The 24,026-nt window shown below is 39.6% G+C and overlaps 1 protein-coding gene across 1 annotated transcript; it reads right to left on the bottom strand.

Moving 5' to 3' along the window:
* Positions 1-1,856: 1,856 nt before the first annotated feature.
* On the bottom strand, positions 1,857-22,462 carry LOC127222933 (alcohol dehydrogenase 1). The gene is made up of 9 exons (XM_051185403.1): positions 22,386-22,462; positions 19,454-19,555; positions 18,791-18,929; positions 17,710-17,797; positions 17,400-17,619; positions 6,065-6,325; positions 4,180-4,315; positions 2,818-2,956; positions 1,857-2,017 (listed from the first exon to the last, which is right to left on the bottom strand). Exons 1-9 carry the CDS (start codon positions 22,401-22,403, stop codon positions 1,993-1,995), a joined length of 1,128 nt encoding a protein of 375 aa, XP_051041360.1. The 5' UTR covers positions 22,404-22,462; the 3' UTR covers positions 1,857-1,992.
* Positions 22,463-24,026: the final 1,564 nt, after the last annotated feature.

Genomic DNA, 24,026 nt, shown 5'->3' on the forward strand with positions numbered 1-24,026 from the left:
TTATAAAAAAGCCAACTGAGCAAGCCGTGGTGAGCAAGGCAGTGAGCAGCATTCCTCCATGGTCTGTGTATCAGCTCCAGGTTACTGCCCTGTTTGAGGTCCTGTCCTGCCTTCCCTCTGTGATGTGGAACTGTGAGCTGAAAAACATCTTATCCTTACCAAGTGCTTTCAGTCCTGGTGTTTGAGCATAGCAGTAGAAATGCTAAGATAATACACATGCGTGTGTAACAACAATAATTAAAGAAGGATCATAATTTTGGGAGAAGGGAACAGAAGAGGAGTTGAGAGGTGAGGGATGGGTGGTAATGACATAGAAGAAGTATTCATATGTCAGTGAATGAGGATATCGAGCACTGATCTCCAATTCCACATGTACACACACATGTGCACACACACACACACACACACTCAAACACTCACACATACTCACACACTCACACGGTATATCTAGTGATCTGTCTAATCAGATTTGATACTTAAATTGTATCTGTCACTAGCATGCTGGATACTTGAAGGAGCAGTCAGAGGTAAAGAAATAAGATATTTTTGTCACTCCAAGTTTGCTCTGACTTAGTCTTATGAAATATTGAGAAACCCATGGGCTCTCTTGATAAGTATACCAGTGCCAGGCACACTGTTTTCTGATACTGTGTTCCAGGTGAATGAAATAAGCAAGCCAAGTTCACATATATGTTCATACATGTGCACACCTATCTCAAAAGTCCACATACCTGTCCTTTAAAGTGCATACACATTCCTACAGTCAACATACCTGTTCATACAGGAGCACACACATCTCCAAAGTGGATATACCTGTTCATAAAAGTGCAGATACATGTCCAAAAGTTCAAACACATGCTCATACAAGTACACATACATCTCCAATGTCAACATACCTGTTCATTGAACTGCACATACATCTCAAAGTCAACATACATGCTCATACAAGTGCACATACACTGCCAGAGACAACACACCTATTCATACAAGTGTATACATATCTTCAAAGTCAACATACCTGTTCATAAAAGTGCAGATACTTCTCCAAAGTCAATATACTTGTTCATACAAGTACACATACTTCCCCAACGTTCACATACCTGTTCATACAAGGACACATAGATCTCCTAAGAAGAGTATTTGACTTCAGCTAAACTTCCCTCAATTCATTATCATTCTTACTTCACCATTTTTTCTTTTTACTGTATGATCCACTTCTTGAATGTTGTTAAAAATTGATATACAACATTTAACCTATCAGGATGGAAATTTTTACTTTAATATTTAAAGAGAATTCTCAGTATGGTTATAACAGCATGGGGAACACAATGACTGATAAGTGAACATAAGAAATTATCAAATTATCTTTCTTAAGGTCTAGAATTATGTTCTTGGAACTATGGCCTGGCTCCCTAGTCCTATAGCAGCCTGCTTGTTAAACACCACATGTATAACTTGCAGCCCGTCTATCACATACTATTATTATTGGAAGTGCTGAGTCAGAATTTCAGACTTGCTCTTATTTAAGATAGCAGTTCCATGTTCCCTGACATGCTGCGCTTTTACCCGATCCTCACATATTTCATGAGGAATAAAGTACAGACAGTGGAAAGTGTGGCTGGAAGGCTGAGCTCACAGATCCTGTGTGTACCTGCACAGAAAGATCTCTCTGCTCCACTGAGTTCCTGTGACTGTGGATTCCAGAGAGAAAAGTGTGCAAGAAGTTACAAGATGTACTGTGCTCAGTAGGAAAGATGGCGTAGGTGATTCAAATCAGAAGGAAGACTGGTATCCACCAGTTCCCCAGCTGAGGTGTGATAGCTCTCGCTTAGGGTTGAAAACACTTTCATAGAAAATCCAGTTTCACGTGGAATGCTTGCATGAGTACTTTATTGTTAGTTTCTCTGAGGAACAAAATCAACGCTGTGATGTGACTGGTGCTGTGATTCAGTGGAGTGGAGGTGTCAGCAGTAGGAAGGCGTCACTATGGTCTCAGAATGTCAGGACAGTGCGGATACTGAAATATGAAACATAAGATGTTGTTTGCACATGTGAGTGAATAAAGCATGTGTCACAAGTCTCAATAAAAATCCATCCAAGTTCCCAACCATTCCATGCCCGTCCCTGTGACGAGGGTGAATTGGCAGTCCACCTTCTTCTGATCTTTCATGCCTTCTCTTGCTCTAAACTCACGCAGAACATCTTACTATGACTGCCATTTAGATTTTGCTTCACAGTTAGAATTCTTAAATAATATAAAGCCTGCAAGCCTGGTGTAAGACCTGCCACAGTGAACAATAATATTTATTTTTGCTATTTACCACAGAGTTTGTTGAAACTTTTTAGTCTTTGTTTCATTTAAACTTCATTCTGAACAGCAGCACTATAAGGTAGGCTATCATATTTTCTCCATTTGAGAACTGTGAAAACTGAGGCTTAGGTTTGTAAATTGCCCAAACTCACACATCTGTGTGTAGAGCCTGAACTGGTGACAGAAGCCAGGGACCCCATATTTGTTCTTGTCCCCATTTCTACTTATTTTCTGTGAACCATTTCTCCTGTCATTAAAATGATATTTTTTAGCTGGGCTTTGGTGGCTTTTATCCCAGCACTTGGGAGGCAGAGGCAGGCGGATCTCTATGAATTTGAGGCCAGCCTGGTGTACAGAGCGAGTTCCAGGAAAGACTTCAAGGCAATACAGAGAAACCCTGTCTTGAAAAACCAAAAATGATAATGATAATAATAATAATAATAATAATAATAATAATAATAATATTTCCCCTACCCATCAACTATAAATATATTGTTAAAGCTTACCTCTTTCCTGCACGAAGCAGATCGAATGCTTCATTTATTTTTTCAAAAGGTAAAACATGGGTGATTAATGGTTCCAGTGGAAACTTCTTAGCCATAAAGTCAGCCACAAGTTTGGGGACGGCATCTTTACTCTTATACCCTGGAAGGAGAGCAGCATCACTGTGAGATGCACTCACTGCAGGCAGGGGAGTTAGACAGGAGACTTCCCAAGGCACCAAAGGTCCTAAAAGTGCAGAAGTCTAGAGGCTCCAACTCCTCCTGCCCTGCACCAACATTCTCATGATGTCACCTGACACGCAGGGCCTCTGGCCAATGAGGGCCGCTTATTAGTTCTTCCAAGGGAAATTACATTGTGGATGTTTGTACTCAGAGGAAGGGAGCTGTCCAGATTCAGGTAATGAGCACAGGCATAAACTCTGCCTGCATCCTATGAGGCATTTTGGGGCCTCTCAAAGACACAAGAGGATGCAGGCAGAAAAGCCCTGGCTGGTTTGTGGGGACAGAGAAGCCTGTCTTGGGATTTCCTGACTCAGCTCTTGCTGTAGAGAGAACAGTGATTTTCATGTTTTTAAACCATGTTGCCTTCTAATATGTGAACCTTTCTGTTACAAAATTGAAGAAATACCAAAGTAAGTTAAAATTTTGACACTCAAAGGTAGGATGACGGCTCAGTGAATGAAGTTCTTTTTTTGTTTTCTGACACAATATTTTTATTGATTATCTGGGATTTCACATAATGCACCTGATTACATTCACCTCCCAGGTTTACTACCCAATGCTTTTAACAACACCAGAGATGGGGGAAAATATACCAAATCCAATTTGTGTTGCCCATATACTCACTGTGGTGTGGTAACTCCCAGTGGCCAGACCCTTAAGAAAATTGAGTCTTTTCCCACCTCCACCCAATCAGAAGAGACCAACTGTGAAATGCTACACTTCATCATCCCTTGCACAATTTTTAAGAGTTCTCTTCAATAACTTCCAATCTCTGGGAGGTTTTGTTTTCCTTTTCTTTTTTTCTTTTTTTGTCGAGTTGGGGGTGGGATTGTCACAGAACTGAGTTTATTCTCCAGAATAAAAAACAAAACAAACAAAAAATAGTAAGTATTAACATCTGATTCAGTGCTGGGGAGCTTGTAATTCCAAGTCTGGAGAGAAGAACTGGTAGATTCCTGGGACTGGCTGGCCAGGACATATAGCCTGACTGTGAGCCTCAGGCCACTGTGGCCCCCTGTCTCAAGGAACAAGGTAGATGGCTCCCAAGTAAGGACATCAAATGTCCTGTGACCTCCAAACACATCCACATGCCCACCCTGACAGAAGACAAGCAGAACTTGATCATTAGCTGTAAATACATACCACCAAATATTGCTCCTTTCCAGGTGCGACCCAGCAACAGCAACATGGGGTTCACCGAGAGGTTTTGGGCATTAGGAGGTACCCCCACAATGACATTTATACCACATGCTGCATGGCAGCTTAACAGGGAAGAATTCTGGAAGAAAAATAATATTAAAGTGGATTCTTTTGTGGTGTCTACTCACCATACACAATTTCATGTCATTTGAAAAAAAATGTACAGGATAATTTTGTGAATAAAAGAGTGAATGAATGAGTTTATCATTACATCTTCCTTACACACTAATGAAGAAGCAATACTCATTGAGAGCATGGAATGTCTTGTATTTCCAAGGAGAATATTGTTTCTTAATCATGTAACTCTCAGGCAATCTATGAGTAAGTTAATTCTCTTTTCATTTGTTCATTAATTACACTTTTGAAGTTAATACTCAGAACCAGAAATTTTGATGATACAGATGTAATGAGGACAGCATCAAAAGTTGTCTCTCATCCATTTGGAAAACTCCTTTGTTAATAATTCCTACTCTGGTGCTCATATCAAAAACAGTCATGCATTAGTTGGTTTTACATTTGGTTTGACGTTATTCTGTTATCTATAGAAAACTAGGAAATTTTCATATTTCACTTGATTTTTTCCTTCTAACATCTATAGAAGAAATTATTTAAATCCTCCAATATTTATGATGACTGGTCTTTTGATTTTTGACATTTAGAAAAAAAAATGTTCCAAGAACATGTGGGTATCAGACCTTTGGATCTTCAAATCAACTGACATCCCCAGTTTAAGATGAGTAAATAGGGAAAACAGAGTGAATCATAGAAGAGTTATGGCCCTGGGAAAAGCCAGAACCCTTAGCTTGGAAGGACTCTCTGTCCAAAGAGGAGATGCTATCCTTTCGTGGATCTATCATTTGTCGTATCTTCTCTCAATTCAAGATTGATAAAAGGGTCACTCTCAGGGTACCACAGACATTCTCTGTCACCAACTCTGCTAGGGCTTTTTGGATAACCTCAGTAATGGTGATTTGTTAGGTCTATAGGTCATATCTCTAGAATTCTAGAGGTCTCTTTTTGGGTGACATGTAACTGGAGCAGTATTCTTTAGCAATGGATGGCATTTAAAATATTTGAAAGTAGTACCACATGTATCTCAAAAATACAAGCACAGTAAGTTTAGCAATAGTATTTCTTATCATTATCCCCAGCCCACCTTAACTTAGTGGTTACCACATTTCAGGTGGATCCATGGTAAATATGGTATATGTACTATGCCATGTAGATCACAAACTTAATTACAAAATGTATATCTCTTCAATTAAGAGGTATGGCAGAATCTGGGAATTCATAATAGAAGGTATGTACTCCAACATGTATATGTGAATTTCCTGCAGGTGCTCAGCACTGTGCGGTCTCTGTGTTGAAACATGGTGTTCTATTGAAGAAGTCACTCCTCTACATGTTATGCTAATATTATAATAATTGGCCCAAATAATTCATTATTCCTTTTGTCCATACAATGAAACTTGAAAATGCTTGTTTAAATATTTAATTTCAAATATTAAATAATATTAAGAATGTGGAAGGAAATAATATTTGTCAACTTAAGACCAGAAATTGTGTTTAAGTTTGCTTGATGAATTGATTTTGACTGAAAAGGCTCCATTGAAAATGTTTCTCTGTTACAGGAGGAGAATTACTTGACAAAAGTTTGTAGTACTAACAAAAAGAGTTTATCAAATCAGAAATAAGAAATTTGAGTAGCAAACAGAACATGAGCCTTTGCCATTCAAAAATAGCTTTCTGCAGCAGATTTCTATTTTGCTGTCCAGAGAATATTATAGATGGCAGAAGGACAGATCTCAAGGTATGCCACAGTACCTACCATGGTGTCAAGCCGACCAATTACTTCAAAGGAAAAGTCCACCCCTCCATCGGTCATTTCCTGGAGCACCTCCTCAATGGGTTTGTTGTAGTCTAGAGGGTTGATGCACTCAGTTGCACCCAATTCTTTGGCCTTTGCAAACTTGTCTTTGTTGATGTCCACAGCAATGATCCTGGCTGCTCCAGCTGTTTTACAGCCAATGATGACAGACAGACCGACACCTCCAAGGCCAAACACAGCACAGCTGGATCCTGGGGTCACCTGTGTTTTCAGAAAATACAAAGATGGATGAAACAGTGATTTGTAGAAAGTGCTCCAGGGTGCGCAGGCACCTTCCTTTGTCCTCTCTCATGGCTACTCAGACTTCATTCCATCTGCTGGTGAAACCTCTTCTGGTGACAGTTGCCCGAAGTTGTCCATCATTGCTTCTCAAAATTTGCTCAATATTAGCCATATCTGGAGAAGTTTCCCCTCCCCTTCATGATCCAGTAACAGCCTCTACCAGTTAATTCAATTCTCTGCAGGAGAAAGCCCATTTCTATTCTAATGGGGAACCCCAGTTAAGATCAGCTGTAGTGAATGATCTTTGAATCCAACACAGAAATGGCTTTAATCTCTAAGAGCCACTCAATAACATCTTATACATACACAAAAGCAAATTGTATAAATGAAACAAATGATCAAGGTTACTCCAAGAGGCTACAGTATAATCAATCCAACTATCCATCCATCATGAACTCCTTGGGTCACTAACTGTCAGTTGTCACAAGCAGGGTAATTAGAGCAGAAGAAGGCTAGGCAGCATTGAGAAGTCATTCCTGACTTAAAGTATCAGGAATGTATTTATGAAAATTAGAGGAAATGCAGCATGGGCCAACATAATCTCTGGGGGACTTCAAGGACAAATTTTTAAAGAAGCAAATGAAAAGTACTGAAACAAATTTTCCCTTAGTGGTGTCTATTTCAATATTCATCCATCAAATGTTCTTAAATGCTGTGGGGCACATAACTACATTCTACCTTGCTAAGAAACAAGCAAGGCTTTTAATTGTGATGGAAGCAATAGACATAACATACTCTAGTTTCAGACTCAGCACACAATTTGAGAGAAGTTCTAATCTCTCCTTACTAACAGCAAGCAACCAAAATTTAGGTAAACAGCTTCATCTTAGTGGATTTACTTTCATAAAATCAAAGCCAATGATAGATGTTGCAACCACTGGGAAGAAAACTATTTTTAAAAATTATCGCCTAAAATTATTGCCTCTAGTGAGTATGTGCTTGTGTACTTGTATGTGTGCATATCTGTGTAGTTTTGTCAGCAGGGAAGAAGAACAGGGATGAGGTATTGAATGTAAGAAATGCTTTGCTAAACTCTCTTGTGTCTTCTAGGACCCACTCAGTGGTGGCCCTGGTCCAGGTCTATGGAGTGAGGCTGGGAGAGAGCAAACTGCATCAGTACCTAACAGAATCCATCATGACTGCTACAACAGAGTGTTGTGTCTTTCCAACTATAGAATGAGTGACTGTATGTGTTCCCAGATCTAAAATATGGTGGTGACATAGAAAATAAATATAGAATGTAGTTATTGAACATGAAACATTTACCTTCTCTTAAATCACTATCACCACAATTTTCAGTATGTGTTCAAATTCCTCTTGGGCTTATTTTCTATTAATAATTTAATCAATACCATATACCTGTGAAAATGACATAGGAGAATCCTAGAGTAATAGACCAATGTTTTAAAGGCTCTGCTAACAAATTGCTTAGGAAATAATACGTCACACAAAGTAGAGTTTAGCTAAAGGATTAATGTATTTAACACTACCATAGATAGTCCACTAAGCAGCTGTGTCAGAAACTATAGGGAAAGGTGTACCTCTTGCACAATTAAAGTCTAGGTTTTCTGGGGAAATGTTTCTGTTAAGGTTTGTTCACAATCCTCCTGCCAAAGGAGACACCCCTGGCCACAGCTGGCTGTCAACAAAGATGGTGCCTCATCCAGGTGTTCTTTGAAGGGACATCAGGCAGTTCAGAGAGGCTGCACAGGTCACAGTGCCACTAAGTCCTGGTTCATCACTAAGCCTGGGTTTCTTTTCAGGAAAGTATCACCATTCAGGCAGACTGGCTTTAGGTAACAATGTTGGTCTATATTTTTAAAAACCAGCATTGGACCAAACCAAGTCCCCTGAGTGTGGGTGCCAATTAGGAGGCCTGGTCAATCTATGGGGCCTCTGATTGTGGATCAGTATTTATCCTTATTGCAAGAATGTACATTGGGAGCCCATTCCCTATGTAGAGATACTCTCTCAGCACAGATACATGGGGGAGTGCCTAGGCCTTCCCCGAAATGATGTGACAGACATGGATGATCCCCATGGAAGGCCTGACCCTCCATGGGGGAGTGGATGAGGTGTGGGATGGTGGGGATCAGTGGGGGGCTTGGGAAGATTCTAGGGAGAGCGAACTGGGAGTGATATGTAAAATAAGATTGTTTCAAAAAATAAAAATAAAAGTCTCCTTTGCCACACAGTTCTTCCCACTTGGGCTCTCTTTAGAGATAGCAACGATGGCATCGCCACTTTATCAACCTACCATACATCCCAGATGACCAAGATTGACAGTTTCTGACTCTTTAAAAAAACACCTTTAGTTGCTCAAAGTGTATCTTGGGACTGAGACATAACAGAGCATTGCAGACTACAGCATATGTAAAATGTTACTGCTCAAGATCTATGTCTCACATAATTTCTATGAGAGAACAGCTTCTCTTTGAACTATGGAGACTGGGTGCATACTATTACAGAGCGTTTCTTGAGTGTGTGAAGTGAATTCTCACTGGAGTTGGTGTAGTGAGATGGTCCTTCTGTGGCACTGATCACGCCCATTGGGGGGGTTGAGCCATGGGCGGAAGTGACCTGTGGAAGGAGGTCAGAGGAAGAGCCGGGGAAAGCTCTCTTGCTGGCATGAATAGGACAGGAGAGCATCCGGTGGAATTTCCTGGTGTTCATCTGTCTAGGTTGTAAGTTATTTCTCCCTGAATAAGCATCTACCCAGCCTATTTGTTTATCCTGATCCTTATTTAACAGCAATATCTGGTGTCAGAAGTGGGATTAGGATTTTTAGGGGACCTGTGTTTCACCCAGGCGACAGACGCCTCTCCCCTCCCCCACCATCCCCAACAGGCAGGGTCCCTTGACTAACCAGGTGGACTCACCACAACTTTGGCACATTTGCCGCTTCCTTACGGTAAAGGAGATCTTTGCCGCCAAAGCAGGCCTGAGAAGGCACTCACTGCTTCTCATTTTTTGCCCATTTCTGCACTGCACTTTGCATTCGCCCAGAGGCGCTTGGCACCCTCCCTGCTTGTACATTTTCCCGCAGTTAGCCCTGCAGTCCCGGCTATTTGACAAGACTCCTTTTACTCATTTGTCTAACAAAATTTCGCTTGCCATAATTTGCAGAACCGGGATCAAATGGGTCCTCTTTGGCAGGATGCCATTTGGTGGTACACTTCCGGGCACAACCGGGATCAGATGGGCCTCAGCGGCTAGACGCTATTTGGTGGTACATCTCCAGGTGTAACTACCACAAGCTGAGATCTACAACTAAAAGCATCAAAGTTCCAGGACAGCAGAATTACACCTAAGGTAATTGTAACATCCTTTGCAATTTAAGCTGATATAATATCTGAGATCAATTGTTCCATAACTATAGCAAATAATTTTACAATGCAGGACTTTAGGAATTATTTTACTTCATATATAGAAGGGATTTTAACAGAAGAAACTTATGACTGGACCAATAAGTACTTTTATTTTATAATAGCAATGGGCTTTATCATTAACATGATATTCTTAAAGAAATGGTTTGAGATTACAGCAAACAATAAGGAACTTGTACAAACCATAGGAGACTTAGTAACAAGGATTCAAAACATTGAAAATGATAGAATTCAAAGCATAGAAAGTATAGAAAGAAAGGTTCAGAATATTGAAGATGGCATTGGAGAGTTGACAGGTAGAATACAAACCGTGGAACATGAAAATGACCAAGTAAAAAACAGAATTTGTTTCATGTCAGATACCTCAATAACCAGAAGAGAAACAATGCAATGCATTAACATGCTAGCAGAAACAGCTCATTCCTGGTTGGAGGAAGCTACTAATAAGTTTAAAAACTGGAACATCAGATAGAAAGACTAGATGATAGAATCTCTTCCATGTCTGAGGATGATGGCAAGCTAGCAGATAGAACATTGTTTCGAGAAGGCAGTTTACATGCCATTCAGATAATTTCTAAGGATGAGAAGATTACAAGCATGGAATCATTTGTAGCTGGAGAAAGTAAGAAACTGACTGATGCAATGAAGGCTCTAGAAAGTTATTTGATTCAAGAAGTTTGACACTCAAAGAAACAATGGTGAATAGATTTCAGGCTTTAGAAGACCTTCAGTCTGATACATCAGAAGAAGAACTACAGGTTAACAGGGCATGAAAAAGACTTAAAATTTTCAACACCATTTAGGGTCAGGGGAGCTTTCCCTGTATCTATTAATGAAAACCAGCAACGAAAAAACACCCAAAAGGTGTCATTGCATATCAGTGGGAACCAATAAGTATGAAAGATTTAAAAGGTATAAAGGAAGCTGTAGTCTCTTATGGCATGCACTCACCATATGTGAAGCAATTAGTAGAATCATGGGCAAGGATTAACAAGGTAACCCCTAAGGATTGGGATCAATTAATATCAGCTGTCCTTGAAAACTCCTCTCAATTAGAATGGAGGGTTTTATGGAGAGAGGAAGCAAAAGCTCTTGAACTTCAGAGCTTAAAGAAAGGTTATAAAGCTCCCCAAGATAAAATTCTTGGTGAGGGTCTCTATGCTGACCCAGAAACCCAAGCTGCCTATGATGAACATATCTTGTCTCTATGCAGTACAGCAGCTCTGAATGCTTGGGATAAGGTTCATGAATTAGGAGAGAGGATAGAACCCTATACCAAGATAAGGCAATGACCTAGAGAACGCTTTAGTGTCTTTCTAGAAAGATTTTCTAGGGCAGTACAATTAGAGGTAGCAGACATAGATTCTAGGCGAATACTCATAGAATCTTTAGCTTATGAGAATGTGAATCCTCAATGCAAACAGGTGCTGTGGCCTTTAAAATTGCGGTCAGCACCCTTGGATAAATGGGTCCTATATACAGGCAACATTGAGTATAATGACAATAAGACTGAAGCATGGGTAGGAGAAGCCATATCTAAAGGTCAAAGAAGACATCAAGATAACAGCTCCTTACTATGGTGACTTAGAAGCTTGGGTAGGAAAAGCCATCTCCAAAGGTTTGAAGAGATATCAACATGTCAGTTGTTATAACTGTGGTAAGATAGGACATCTAAAAAGAAATTGTAGGCAAAGCTTCCCTAGAAATAACACTCCCAGGAATGAATCAAACAGAAGGCCTCAGCCTCCTGGGTTATATAGAAGGTGTGGCAAAGGCAGACACTGGAAAAATGAGTGTAGATTGACCAGAGACAAGCAAGGAAATCCTTTACCATCGGGAAACTCCTTGGGGGGCCTCTTGAAGGTCCCCACGTCACAGGTGTCCCGAACATTCCCAGTCCCAGTGGAAGACAATCTCCCACAGGACAATTAAAAAAATTCTGTGCCTATTATGAAAACTCATACCACTCTGGATGACAAACTAGTGACAGAAGTTGAATCAAACATGACAGAAGGAAATAAAAAACGTATATTTTGGCAAACCACTATAAATTGTCATAGGCCTAGAATGATAGTTAAGATGAACAATAGACTGTTTGACAGTTTACTGGACACAGGTGCAGATGTAACTATCATATCTAATAAATCTTGGCCTTGAAGATGGCCCCTGCATGAGGTAAATGTTCAATTCTTAGGGATTGGAACCCTGTCTCAGGTAAAACAAAGCAAGAAATGGATTGAATGTTTAGGACCAGAAGGACAGAGAGGAAGTTTGAGATCATATGTGGCTGATGTAGTGATAAATTTATGGGGTCGTGATCTATTACAACAATGGAATACACAGATTACCATTCCTCCAGTATTAGATAGGAAACATAAACAACCTCATGATTGTGGAAAAAATATTATAAAGTACTATACAAGACAGATACCAAATATCCAGGCTGTTCAAAAACAGAATACAAGTGCTGAACAAACAGAGGAACCAAAAGCCCTGCCTTTAAAATAGCTAACAGAGGAAACTGTCTGGGTAGGACAATGGCCTATGACCTCTGAGAAGTTAGAAGCTTTAGAAAGCCTGGTTCAGGAACAGCTAAATGCTGGACATATTGAGGAATCAACCAGCCCTTGGAATTCTCCTGTATTTGTGATCAAAAAGAAATCTGGTAAATGGAGAATGCTTACAGACCAGAGAGCTGTCAATAAAGTTATCCAGCCAATGGGCTCTCTACAGCCTGGAATGCCCTTGCCTTCTTTGATAACCAAAGAATGGCCTGTTATAGTTATTGATTTATAGGATTGCTTCTTCACTATACCTTCACATTAACAAGATAAAGAGAAATTTGCCTTCACAGTACCTAATTACAATAATTCTCAACCGGTGAAGAGATATCAATGGAAGGTTTTGCCACAGGGAATGCTAAATATCCCCACCCTGTGCCAATATTTCATACAAAAACCACTAGAAATAATTCATAAACAGTTTCCACAATCCATAATCTATCATTACATGGATGATATATTGTTAGCTGACTCTAAAGGAGAAATATTAGAAAAAAATGTTTGAGAAAGTAAAGGAAGTTTTACCTCGCTGGGGATTACAAATTGCACCTGAAAAAATACAAAAAGGAGAGTCTATCAACTACTTAGGATATAAAATAGGTCTACAGAAAATTAGACCACAAAAAGTACAGATCAGAAGAGATTGCTACCAGACTCTTAATGATCTTCAAAAATTACAAGGAGAGATAGACGGTCATGATTTGAAAAACTTGAAAATGGCCCTAAAAGGAGATAAGGACTTGAATAGTACATGAATACTATCAGCTGAAGCTAAGAAGGAATTAGAATTAGAAAAGAGGATACTAGAAGCACATGTGGACTGTGTGGATCCAAACCTAGACTGTATTCTGGTTATATTACCATCTAGAGAATATCCTTCAGGGATTTTGATGCAGAGAGAAGATATCATATTATAATGGATATTCCTACCACATAAACAGAATAAAAAACTAAAAACATATATAGAAAAGATCTCTGACTTGATTATAAAAGGTAAATTAAGACTTCGTCTGATAACAGGAAGGGACCCAGCAGAAACTATAGTACCTTTAACTAATGAAATTTCCTCCTTATGGAAAGGTAATGAATATTGGCAGAGAGCTTGCAGTAACTTTTTGGTAACAATTAGCAACAACTATCCCAAAACTGAGAGAATCAAATTCATAAAGAAAACGATTTGGATCCTTCCACGCATTGTAAGAAAAATACCTATTTCTGGAGTTCATACATTCTACACTGATGCAAATGAATCAGGTAAGGCAGGATATAAATCAGGAAAAATTAGCAAAGTGGTTCAAAGCCCTTACAATTCTGTACAAAAGGCAGAATTGTATGCCATTCTCATGGTACTTATGGATTTTACAGATCCCCTCAATATAGTTACTGACTCTCAATACACAGAGAGAGTCGTTTTACACATTGAGACTGCAGAATTTATTCCTGAAAATACAGAATTAACTTCATTGTTTATACAGTTACAAGATACGATCAGAAAGAGGACTCATCCTATATATATAACACACATCAGATCCCATACGGGTCTGCGAGGTCCTCTAGCACAAGGCAATGATGAAATTGATCGTTTATTGATAGGAAGTGTGCTAGAAGCCTCAGAGTTTCATAAGAAACACCACGTGAACAGCAAACGTTTAAAAAATGATTTTTCTATCACTTGGGAACAAGCCAAGGAAATAGTAAGGAAATGTCCTACTTGCTCATTCTATAACCAAACTCCTTTACCACCAGGCAGTAACCCTAAAGGTATAAATAGGAATGAATTATGGCAAATGGATGTGTTTCATTTTGCAGAATTTGGAAAATTAAAATATGTACATCACACTATAGATATATTTTCAGGGTTTCAATGGGCTACTGCTCTGAGCTCTGAAAAGGCTGATTCTGTTATCACACACCTGTTAGAGGTAATGGCCATTATGTGCATACCTGCACAAATAAAAACTGACAATGCTCCAGCATATGTCTCCAGCAAATTGAAACAGTTTTTTGAGTATTATAACATAAAGCACATAACTGGTATACCACACAATCCTACAGGACAAGCAGTGGTTGAGAGATCCAATCATACTTTAAAAGAAATGCTCCATAAACAGGCAGGAGGAACCAAGACACCCAAACACAGATTACATAATGCTTTATTAACATTAAACTTTCTTAATGCTGATGAAAAAGGAAAAACAGCTGCAGAAAGACACTGGACAATAGAAAAAACTTCTGAACTAAATCAGCCAGTGTAGTTCAAGGATGTATTGACCTCAGAATGGAAAGCAGGATATGTGTTCCGTTGGGGTAGGGGTTTTGCATTTGTACCTACAGGAGAAGAAAAACTATGGATACCATCTAAGTTAATCAAGATCCGAGTTGAATAAGAGAAACATCTTAATGAAGAGAAATGACAAGACATCCAACAAATTAGGTCCCATGAGGTGTGCTGAGACCTCTCAAAGGTAGGGGAATTGTTCTGTTCTTGTTCTTACAGAAAAACAGAGAAAACCTATCATCAAACAGCCAAAAGACACTGAAATTGTAGGTACCTACAGAAGAGAAGACAGCTCTTCAGAAACAATCACTTAATGAAGCAGAATCTGATATATAGTAAAAATATTTAATCGTAGTAAACTATTTCTATACAGAAATCTATTTCTCTCTACTATCTAGTATTCCTGAAGTCCCAATTCATGTAAACCAATGCTGGCTCTGGAGATGGATTTGGCTTTCCTTCTCTAAATGCAAGCATGTTGTTAAGATTAAATTCATGGTTTCTGCCTTAAATCAAGAAGCCAATTGGTGTAAGGCACAAGAAAACAAAATTGGGGACTCATTTCTTATACGCAATTTTCTCTCTGAAATACTAATTTTCTCACACACGTTTTAATGCTTAGTTTTGTCTTTCCCTAATGCATACCTTAAAACTTGAAAATTTTACTTTAATATTGATGTGTAAATTTTCCACAAGGAATAATAACAATTCCTAACAGCAGTTTTTGAACTCTCCAGAAAGAAGATGGGGCTCCACATCATTGTTTCCACTTGACTCAACCTGATGCATCTGAACTATAACTTCACCCTAAAACCGGTTTGAGACTGTTTTGCTCGAGACAACTTATGACTAGGTAGCTGTAATGATGCACCTTCTTATTACATGCTGGCCAGAGTTGCAAATAGAACTACAGTCAAGCATTTTCTGCCACACAGTGACTAGCTACATATGTCACAGCCAGTTCTGTTGAGAAATTTGGTTGCTAAAAATTTTCTTCCTACAGGATCCATTGGAGCAATCATCATCCCATTTCAACAGGAAGTAACCTTAAGATAACGACGCCCCCTTTCCCTACCCTTGGAATTTTGGGATAATAGTCATCTTCTTTGGCTTGGTTTTAGTTATTTAGGGTTGGGTATGGAAGGTGATGCTTACACTCAGGTTTATCTTTTAGACAGGAATAGGGAATGGTTGGGAAAGGTATGGTTTAGATGGGATATAGGTAGATTAGCCTATTTTCTTGTGATTTTGAGTAAGAATGAGATAGTATTTTACAGCTTACATTGTTATATATTCTTATATTTGGTAAGCTATGTAAAATTAAGTTTATATTTTGTTATATTGTGTGAAATCTTTCCACTTATGATGTTTATTGCACATTATTTTTACCATATTTTGTGTATGTATACTTTTCTTGTATCAAGACATTTTATATATTGATACAATTTGGGGTATTTATCATGCTGCCCTTTATAGTTCTACCTCTTGGATTGACATTTCTACTCTACCTCTATTTTAGGGATTTATATGTATGTATATGTATATAGTTATATTAAGTATTTGTTCCTGCTTTACTCAGGGAAGTTTTAAACAGTTTTTTTTAGCTAAGTTCATGAATATTACAGATTATCTTCACTCATGTTTCCTGTACCTATGAGATTAGTCAGATATAGATGCTTAATCTTCAATCACTTCATAGACATGCAGAACATGGCATTTAAATGTTTTTATATTAGTACTCCATTGACATGAGACACTGTTGCTCCTGACAGCACCATGCACTTTCCCAAAAATATGTTGGACATTGTTGTTGCTCCTGCTGGAGTTCATTCTCGCCTCAGCTAATGGCCTGTTGGGCAAATAATTGCCCCCACCTTGACCACTGATTTGGACATGCAGTCCTATGTGCTTGCAAGAGACAAATATAGAAGACTGCTGGACCTTGCCAAGTCAGGGTAAGACAGCCATTCTACCTCCCTGATGTTGTTGTGGTCTGTCAAGTTCTCTTGGCCTTAGCCAAACCTGGGTGTACCAACGTTGCTGTGAGACCTAGGGTGACTGTCCAGGTGGCTTGCTGTTTCTGTCCTTGCTGCACCTTTTGGAAGTTGTCCATCCTCTCTTCCTGTCTACTCTAGTATCGTTATTTTCCTTCTCAGGTCTTGATGAGCTTGAAGATTAAACTATCACAACTATTATTCTCTCTTCCTAGTTAGATATATTAGGTACTAGACTTACGTTTTCCAGCTTAGGACAACTCTATTGTAAACTCTGTTATGCCTTCACCCTAGGACTAGATATGTAGGTCATTTTGTTCTCGATTTTCCTTTTCTTAGAGCACACTTGTTACTCATTGTTTTGTATATAGTTTTGTATTAAGCCTAAATCTTTTCTTTAGACTAAAAGGGGAATTGTAGTGAGATAGTCCTTCTGTGGCACTGACCTCACCCATTGGGGGGTGGATCCATGGGCGGAAGTGACCTGTGGAAGGAGTTCTGAGGAGGACCCGGGGAATGCTGTCTTGCTGGTGGGACTTGGACAGGAGAACATCTGGTGGAACTTGCTGGTGTTCATCTGTCTAGGTTGTATGTTATTTCTCCCTGAATAAACATCTATTCGGCCTATTTGTTTATCCTGATCCTTATATAACAGCAATAAGTTGGAGAGGCTTATTTCTCTTCTACAAAAACACGCTCGATTCCTTGAGCAATTGCTGCCCTTCTGGTCCTCCAGTATGCATGGGCTTATTCATAGGCTACAGTTCATCTTACCTTGGCGACTTTGACAGCAGAGCCATAGCCGGTTGAGAACCCACAGCCGATGAGGCAGACTTTCTCGAGTGGTGAAGCTCCGTCGATTTTAGCTACTGCTATCTCATCTACCACAGTGTACTGCGAGAACGTGCTGGTACTAACGAAGTTGTGGATTGGCTTTCCTCTGCAGGTGAACCTGGTGGTGCCGTCCAGCATGGTCCCCCTTAGCTGTACCAAACTGGCCAGAGAAACACAGGAAAAAAAAAGACATGAGACAGGATGAAAGCAGTGGGCAGCCTAATGGTGCAAGAGGACATTAGAAACCTACTCGCTTTTTGCACACAAGTTGCTTTCCGGGTGCTTGCAAACCCTGCATTTCCCGCACTGGGGAGAGAAGAGTGGGATGACTTTATCACCTGCAGGGAAACAACAAAACGACTTCAGTGTCTGTCCAGGAAATAATGAAGCAAGCACATGAGACCCACACGTAGAGACGCGTGTCTTTGAAAAGTCACCTAGTGATAGGACATGACCGCACTATAACTCATGGGTCGTTACCTCCCAGCCTTGCTATTCATCCAGGTTTGTATGTGCCTGAAGATCTCCAAAGAGAAAGAGGAGATGTCCATCAAAAGCAGTTAACCTTGTTGTGTGCCTCAGTTTCTCTTGGGGACTTTCACATATTAGTCTAATCAAATCTTGTATATTCTCACTGCTAAGTTTAAATATATGCCTTAGTGTTAGCATAGGATGTTGGAGAGGTCTGACATTTTATATAACAGTTACAATAAAACTAAAATAAAACCAAACACAACATAGGACATATTGTATAATAAACTTAAAACAAATTAATCTTGATCATATGATAAAATTGAAATAAGTATTTTGATTACTATTTTTTCTCCTTTTGAAAAAAGATTTATTTTTATTTATGTTTATGTGGGATTACCAATGTGTGCATGCCACTTGTGTGTGGGTGCCCTTGGAAGCCAGCAGGGGACATTGGGTCCCCTAGGGCAGGAGTTACAGGTCATTCTGAATTGTCCAACTGGGTGCTCTAGAAGAACAGGATGTGACTTTAATCACAGAGTCATTTCTCCATCGCCCAGGGTTTAGCTCTTCAAAGTGATTGTGCTTCTCTTAGTATTAAAGGAATACTTAAAATAATAATCCTAGTTATCTTCAGAGGAAGCATAATAAAATATGACAAAGAAGTGATAACTTACTACAGAAATCTCAGTTTTTAACAATGACTTAAATATTTTCCCTAAGAAATAAAAGGCGACTTTTGCTCTTGTTTATTATCTGATAAATAATTATGTCTCCAACAGCCTCTACTTCCTCTTCTGGGAATGATGCTCTTGGCATCAGAAACAAAACCCAAGCCCCAACGATAAAGGATTCTGTACCTGGTTTCACAGAAGTCACCCCTTCTCCGACGCTCTCCACAATACCGGCTCCCTCGTGGCCTAAAACTGCAGGAAGAGGTGTGACAAAGTTTCCACTAATCACATGATCGTCTGATCGGCAGACCCCGGTGGCCACCATCTACAAATTAGACATGCATTTCACTTAGCTAAGTTCGCCACTGTGGGGTTTAACACACTGTTCTGAACCTGTGCTTCCAATCATTCCCCATTGATTCCAAATTCAAATATTCCACATAGGTCCAACGTTTTCTCGTGTTTACATCTATCTTTTCGCAATAAACAGCTTAAGCGTCATTGACCCTGAGCTATGTATTTTATACAGTATACAAAAGTACATGCTTGTTATGGAAATAGAAATCGGAAAAGAGCACCTAGAAATTACCTAATACTAATTACATTTTGGAATCAAGATGCTTAGCACTTTAGAAACACAGAATATTTAAATTGTTTTCAGGGATTATGTTAAACATATTTTAGGCACTTCAAACTTTTAGCAGTTATCAATAGCTTGCCTTAGTAACAGCTTTATTCATTGTCAGGACAAGCCTCTTCAAAGGGGCTATTAATGGAGTTTTGGATGGGTCTCTGGAGTTATCTGAGTTTTTCAAACCTAACTTTCTAGATGGTGAAAGTGGGGGTTACCTTAATGCGAACTTCATGGGCCTTGGGAGGTGCAACTTCTATGTCCTCGATGGAGAAGGGCTTGTGAGTTTCCCATAGCACAGCTGCTTTGCACTTGATTACCTGGGAGATAAAGGTTACATCACCTCCAAGGAGATCACTGCCCCATGAGATGTCTCAGGGTCTGCCACCCATTGTTACATGCAAACACACATTTCTCATTTACAATTAAAAAAAAAACATTAAAAACTGGTGACACTGTAGCCCAAGGTCAGGAAAATTCAACTAAATGTAATGTACCTGGGAGAATTGGTGTAAGCTCCTTCAGGCTCTGCTTATACTTTTTTTTATACTTTCTTTTTTTTTTTTTTTTTTTTTTTGCTTGATTGTCTCTGGTATTCTGCAAGAGGTTGTTTGACCAAAATCATTGGGTGTATGTTTAATTCTAAATGATAATTATTAATATACTTTTGATGCTGGGGATAAAACCCAGAACTTTGTGCATTCAGGCATGAACTCTGTCACAGAGTTAGCACCCAGGCTTTGGATTTCTGGGACAATAGTCTAATAAGCAGCCCAGGCTGGCTTTGACTATGAACCTTTCTGTCTTGGCCTTCCTAGTGCTGGGATTTCAGAGATGTTCTACCATACCTGGCTATGAGATGTGGTTTGTTCTTTTGTGCATAATTTTCTCTTATTTGTTGATGAATAAAACACTGTGGCCAATACATGCAGGGAGATAGGCAGGACTAAGTGAAGAGGAGAATTCTGGGAAAGGTGGGCCAGAAAAAATGGGCATATAGCCACTGGAAGGAAAGGATGCATCAGGCATTCTTTGGCAAAATAAGACCAGTTGGAAATACTTAGATTAATAGAAATGGGTTAATAATTAATACAGAGCTAGCCACTGGCCAACAGTTTGATAGTTAATATAGTGTCTACCTGTTTATTTGGGGCAAGGCCGCTGCAGAACCAGGTGGGAAATCCCAAATAACTACATTATTATTTTATTCTTCTAGGAAATATAAATACAAACCTGTAATCACCACAGTGCTGTTATTGACCTTTTACCTGAGAACCTGGGATTCCCTGATCCCTCATTTCTTGCTTGGTTGAAATAATTGGGGTTTCCACTTAACTTTTTCAGTCATTTTTTTCTAACTACTTTTCTTTGAGATGTAATAAGCAATCTTATTCATAACCATGATATTAATCAGAATAAAAATACTGACAAGTGGCCCCTTCTGTGACTCTCAACCCATCCTTTCAATATGAATGGCATCACACTGTATATGCAGAAGCCTCTGCACAGAACACCCAGTTCTCACTGTGAGCTTTTGGAAGTTTACCCACTCTTAATGACATCTGTGCCAACAGAGTCATAGGTTTTATAATTAAGCAATTAGATAGAACTAATCAGTTCATTATTATCAATACCTCTTGTATGTCCGGGTGCCACACACAGATTGAACGAGGAACTGTGACTTTGTGGAAAATGTCACACCTATGCTAAGTGTGTATTCTTAGTGTTGACACATGATTCAGTTTTTTTTAGCATTGGATATTGAGCCAGGGTAGGAAGAGAAGACAGGAGAGAGAGAGAGAGACAGAGGGAGGGAGAGAGAGAAAGAGGGAACACAAACATAAAAGAGGGAGCCATTATTGGTTTGAAGAGAAAACTGAACCTAAAGAAAGGGCTAGGGAACTTTAAGACTGACCGACTCCAACTAACAATCTGAGCAACTGTGGAAAGGCTACCATAAGTGCCCTACCCGGATAGTGAGATCAACAACTAACTTATCCACCATTATGGAGCCCTCATCTAGTACCTGTTAGAAACAGAAGCAAACACCCATAACTAAACATTGAGTTGAACTAGAATCCAGATGCAGAGAGAGAGGACAAGACCAGGTTGCAGAAACACAAAGAGACTGCTGACCTGAACAAGGAGGAGCTAACGGGCCCACAAACTGAGAGCTGGTTAACCAGCATGTGACTGACTCAGACACCCCTGAACATGGGTCTCAGCTAGAAGGACTGAGCAGTCTAAGGGACCTCAGACAGTGGAACCAGGATGTATCCCTGGTGCACAAAAGGACTTTGCGAACACATCCCCCATGAAGGGATACTGCCTTAACCTAGAGACATGAGAGAAGCCCTAGTGCCTACTTCAAATGACTTGACAGATTTACATGACCACATGGATGGCATTGCCCTACATGTGGAATTGGGGTTGGGGGATGGGAGGGGAGGGTGGTCAGGTTGTATGTGAGGGGGGAGAGAAGGTAAGAGGGAGGAAGTGAGGGAGGGAGAGAGGGAAGGAGAGGGACCTGGGATCGACATGTAAAATAAAAAATAATAATAAAAAATAAATAAATTTTAAAAAACTGAATGATTTTTTTAAGAGGGAAGAGACTATTGTATAGAATTTCTAGCAATTTTGTGAAATCCCAATTTTACAGTAATGTAATCTTGCTGTGTACAATCTTAATGCTTTAAAATCAATCCACCTCTTGTTAGAAATTTATCTAAAGGTTACAGGGACAGTTCTACTAAGTTCCCGGAGTCAAATCCTGTTATAAAGCATTTCTGTTTTCATATAAAAATATGTGATTACAAAGACTAGCAGGCTATTGTTATCTTAATGTAAACACAGACTTTACATAAAAGATCTTTTTTAGACTTCTTATTTACAAAGTAGTCACAGTTGGCTGAGAATAAATTCCCCCTACTGCAAAGTTAAAGAGGAAGTGAAGACGTTCCCAGACCTGGATTCTATGTACTCTCATTAAAGATATAGTAGTAGTCTAGTTGCACTGTAGCCCAGTGCATATGTTCTACTGTAACATACGTTTCATATTGCATTTCAGTGCATGCTATTCCTGAGTTAGGAACCTACATCTTTTTGCATATTAAGGAGAATATATTTCTAACAGTAAGATGTTTTTCTTACTTTTCCAGCTGTGCTCATGCTGTCTGTCCTTGCTGCTATCTGTAGATTAATGGGTCCTTGTAGGCTTCTTCCCTCCTCAAGTGTACCGGGCCAAGTTGCACAAGAATTTTGTTAGCTGTGATGTCAGCTGATTGCACATGTGATCTGTTCGTTTATGACACTCCCATCTGTTTATTCTTGCTGCAAGTTAAGTAGAAACAAAGTGCACTGGCCTGACAAGGAAAACTTGCTCTGGGGTTGTGCTGTTGGGCACATTTTGTTTTCATTAGGTTTAACAATTCCTTTCTGTTCAATTTCCTTCTTTCTCAATCAACTCTTTCCCGTTATCAGTCAGATTAGAGCTCTGTTTTCCTTTGCCTAAAAGAGGCTGTAAATTAAAGTTCACATGTTGCTTAGTAAGGAGGACATGTAGTAGGGTAGATGAAATAGATGCAAATTCAGGGAGGAAGATTTGGGCTCCATTCCTCTTCAAAGAAAGCACCCCGAGGCACAGCAAAGATGCTGAGGCCCCTGGTATCTCTGGGGCCTGGTTAGCACTGATCAAGAGCCTGTGGCAGGCATGGAACTGGCCCTAGAGGTGGCAGTCATGAGTAAGAGATGGACTCCTGTCCTGCCAAGAGACAGCAGCTGCAACATGCCCTATTCCTTCTAGCTGAGAGAACTTGGACATATCTAATGCTCTTTGCCATAGTTTCCTTCTCGTAAGATAAGGATGAACCAGAGTGTCATCAGAGACTGCCATGACCAAGTGAAACAGTAAGCACATGTGCTTATCATGGATCCACATAGGTAGGACACAGCTCAATGAATTACAGCTACAACCATCATGCATGAAAATAAACTCGCAGTACACTGGAGGGGGAAGGTACACAGGAGTGTGTGCTCCTCAGCTAAGTAGTGAGTGCTAGGAAGAGCAGGGTTGTAGAGAGCATGGATTAGAGTCATCCAAAGAATGATTGCTTTGGCAAATGGGCCAAAAGTCACTTAAGCCATGTCCATTGTCCTTTGTTTAATGTCATGGGCTTGGAAACTAGAACATGCATTTGATGTGTTTTGAATATGAAGACTTCTACCAACGTTAGCTAGCCATAGTACATACCACTCCTTATATAAATACAAGTGGCCAGCACACACACACACACACACACACACACACACACACACACACATATATATATACTTCTGTAGTGTTGTCAAAGAAACAATAATATTGTCTGTGTCCAATGTTGATTATGGAAGTGTAGAGAGTCAACTAGAGGTCACATGATCTAACCTTTTCCAGAGAATGGCTATGACCTCCCAACCCATATTTGTTCACAACGGTCTGTAATGCATCCAGGTATCCCACTAGGTCTAAGGTCCAACACCTTTAAGAGTCCCACTGGGTTATTGCGTTTACACAGTAATGAAAGCAGATGGTTTAGCTATGAAGCACAGATTCTTAACAAACTAGTGAATATCTATTTTGCTCTCAAAATGTTCGTGGGAGTTGTTCCTACATTATTACCTGATTTTAAAGGCAACATTACAAGGAATTTTTTATCAACCAGTTTTACAGATGAGGTAATAGAAGTATTGAGATTCACTAATGCCCTTTCTAAGACTTCAAGTTCAGAACTGTGGGCAGGCTGGTGTTAAGGA

This window comes from Phodopus roborovskii, unplaced genomic scaffold (genome assembly GCF_943737965.1).
Source record: "Phodopus roborovskii unplaced genomic scaffold, PHOROB, whole genome shotgun sequence".
Taxonomy (NCBI): domain Eukaryota; kingdom Metazoa; phylum Chordata; class Mammalia; order Rodentia; family Cricetidae; genus Phodopus; species Phodopus roborovskii.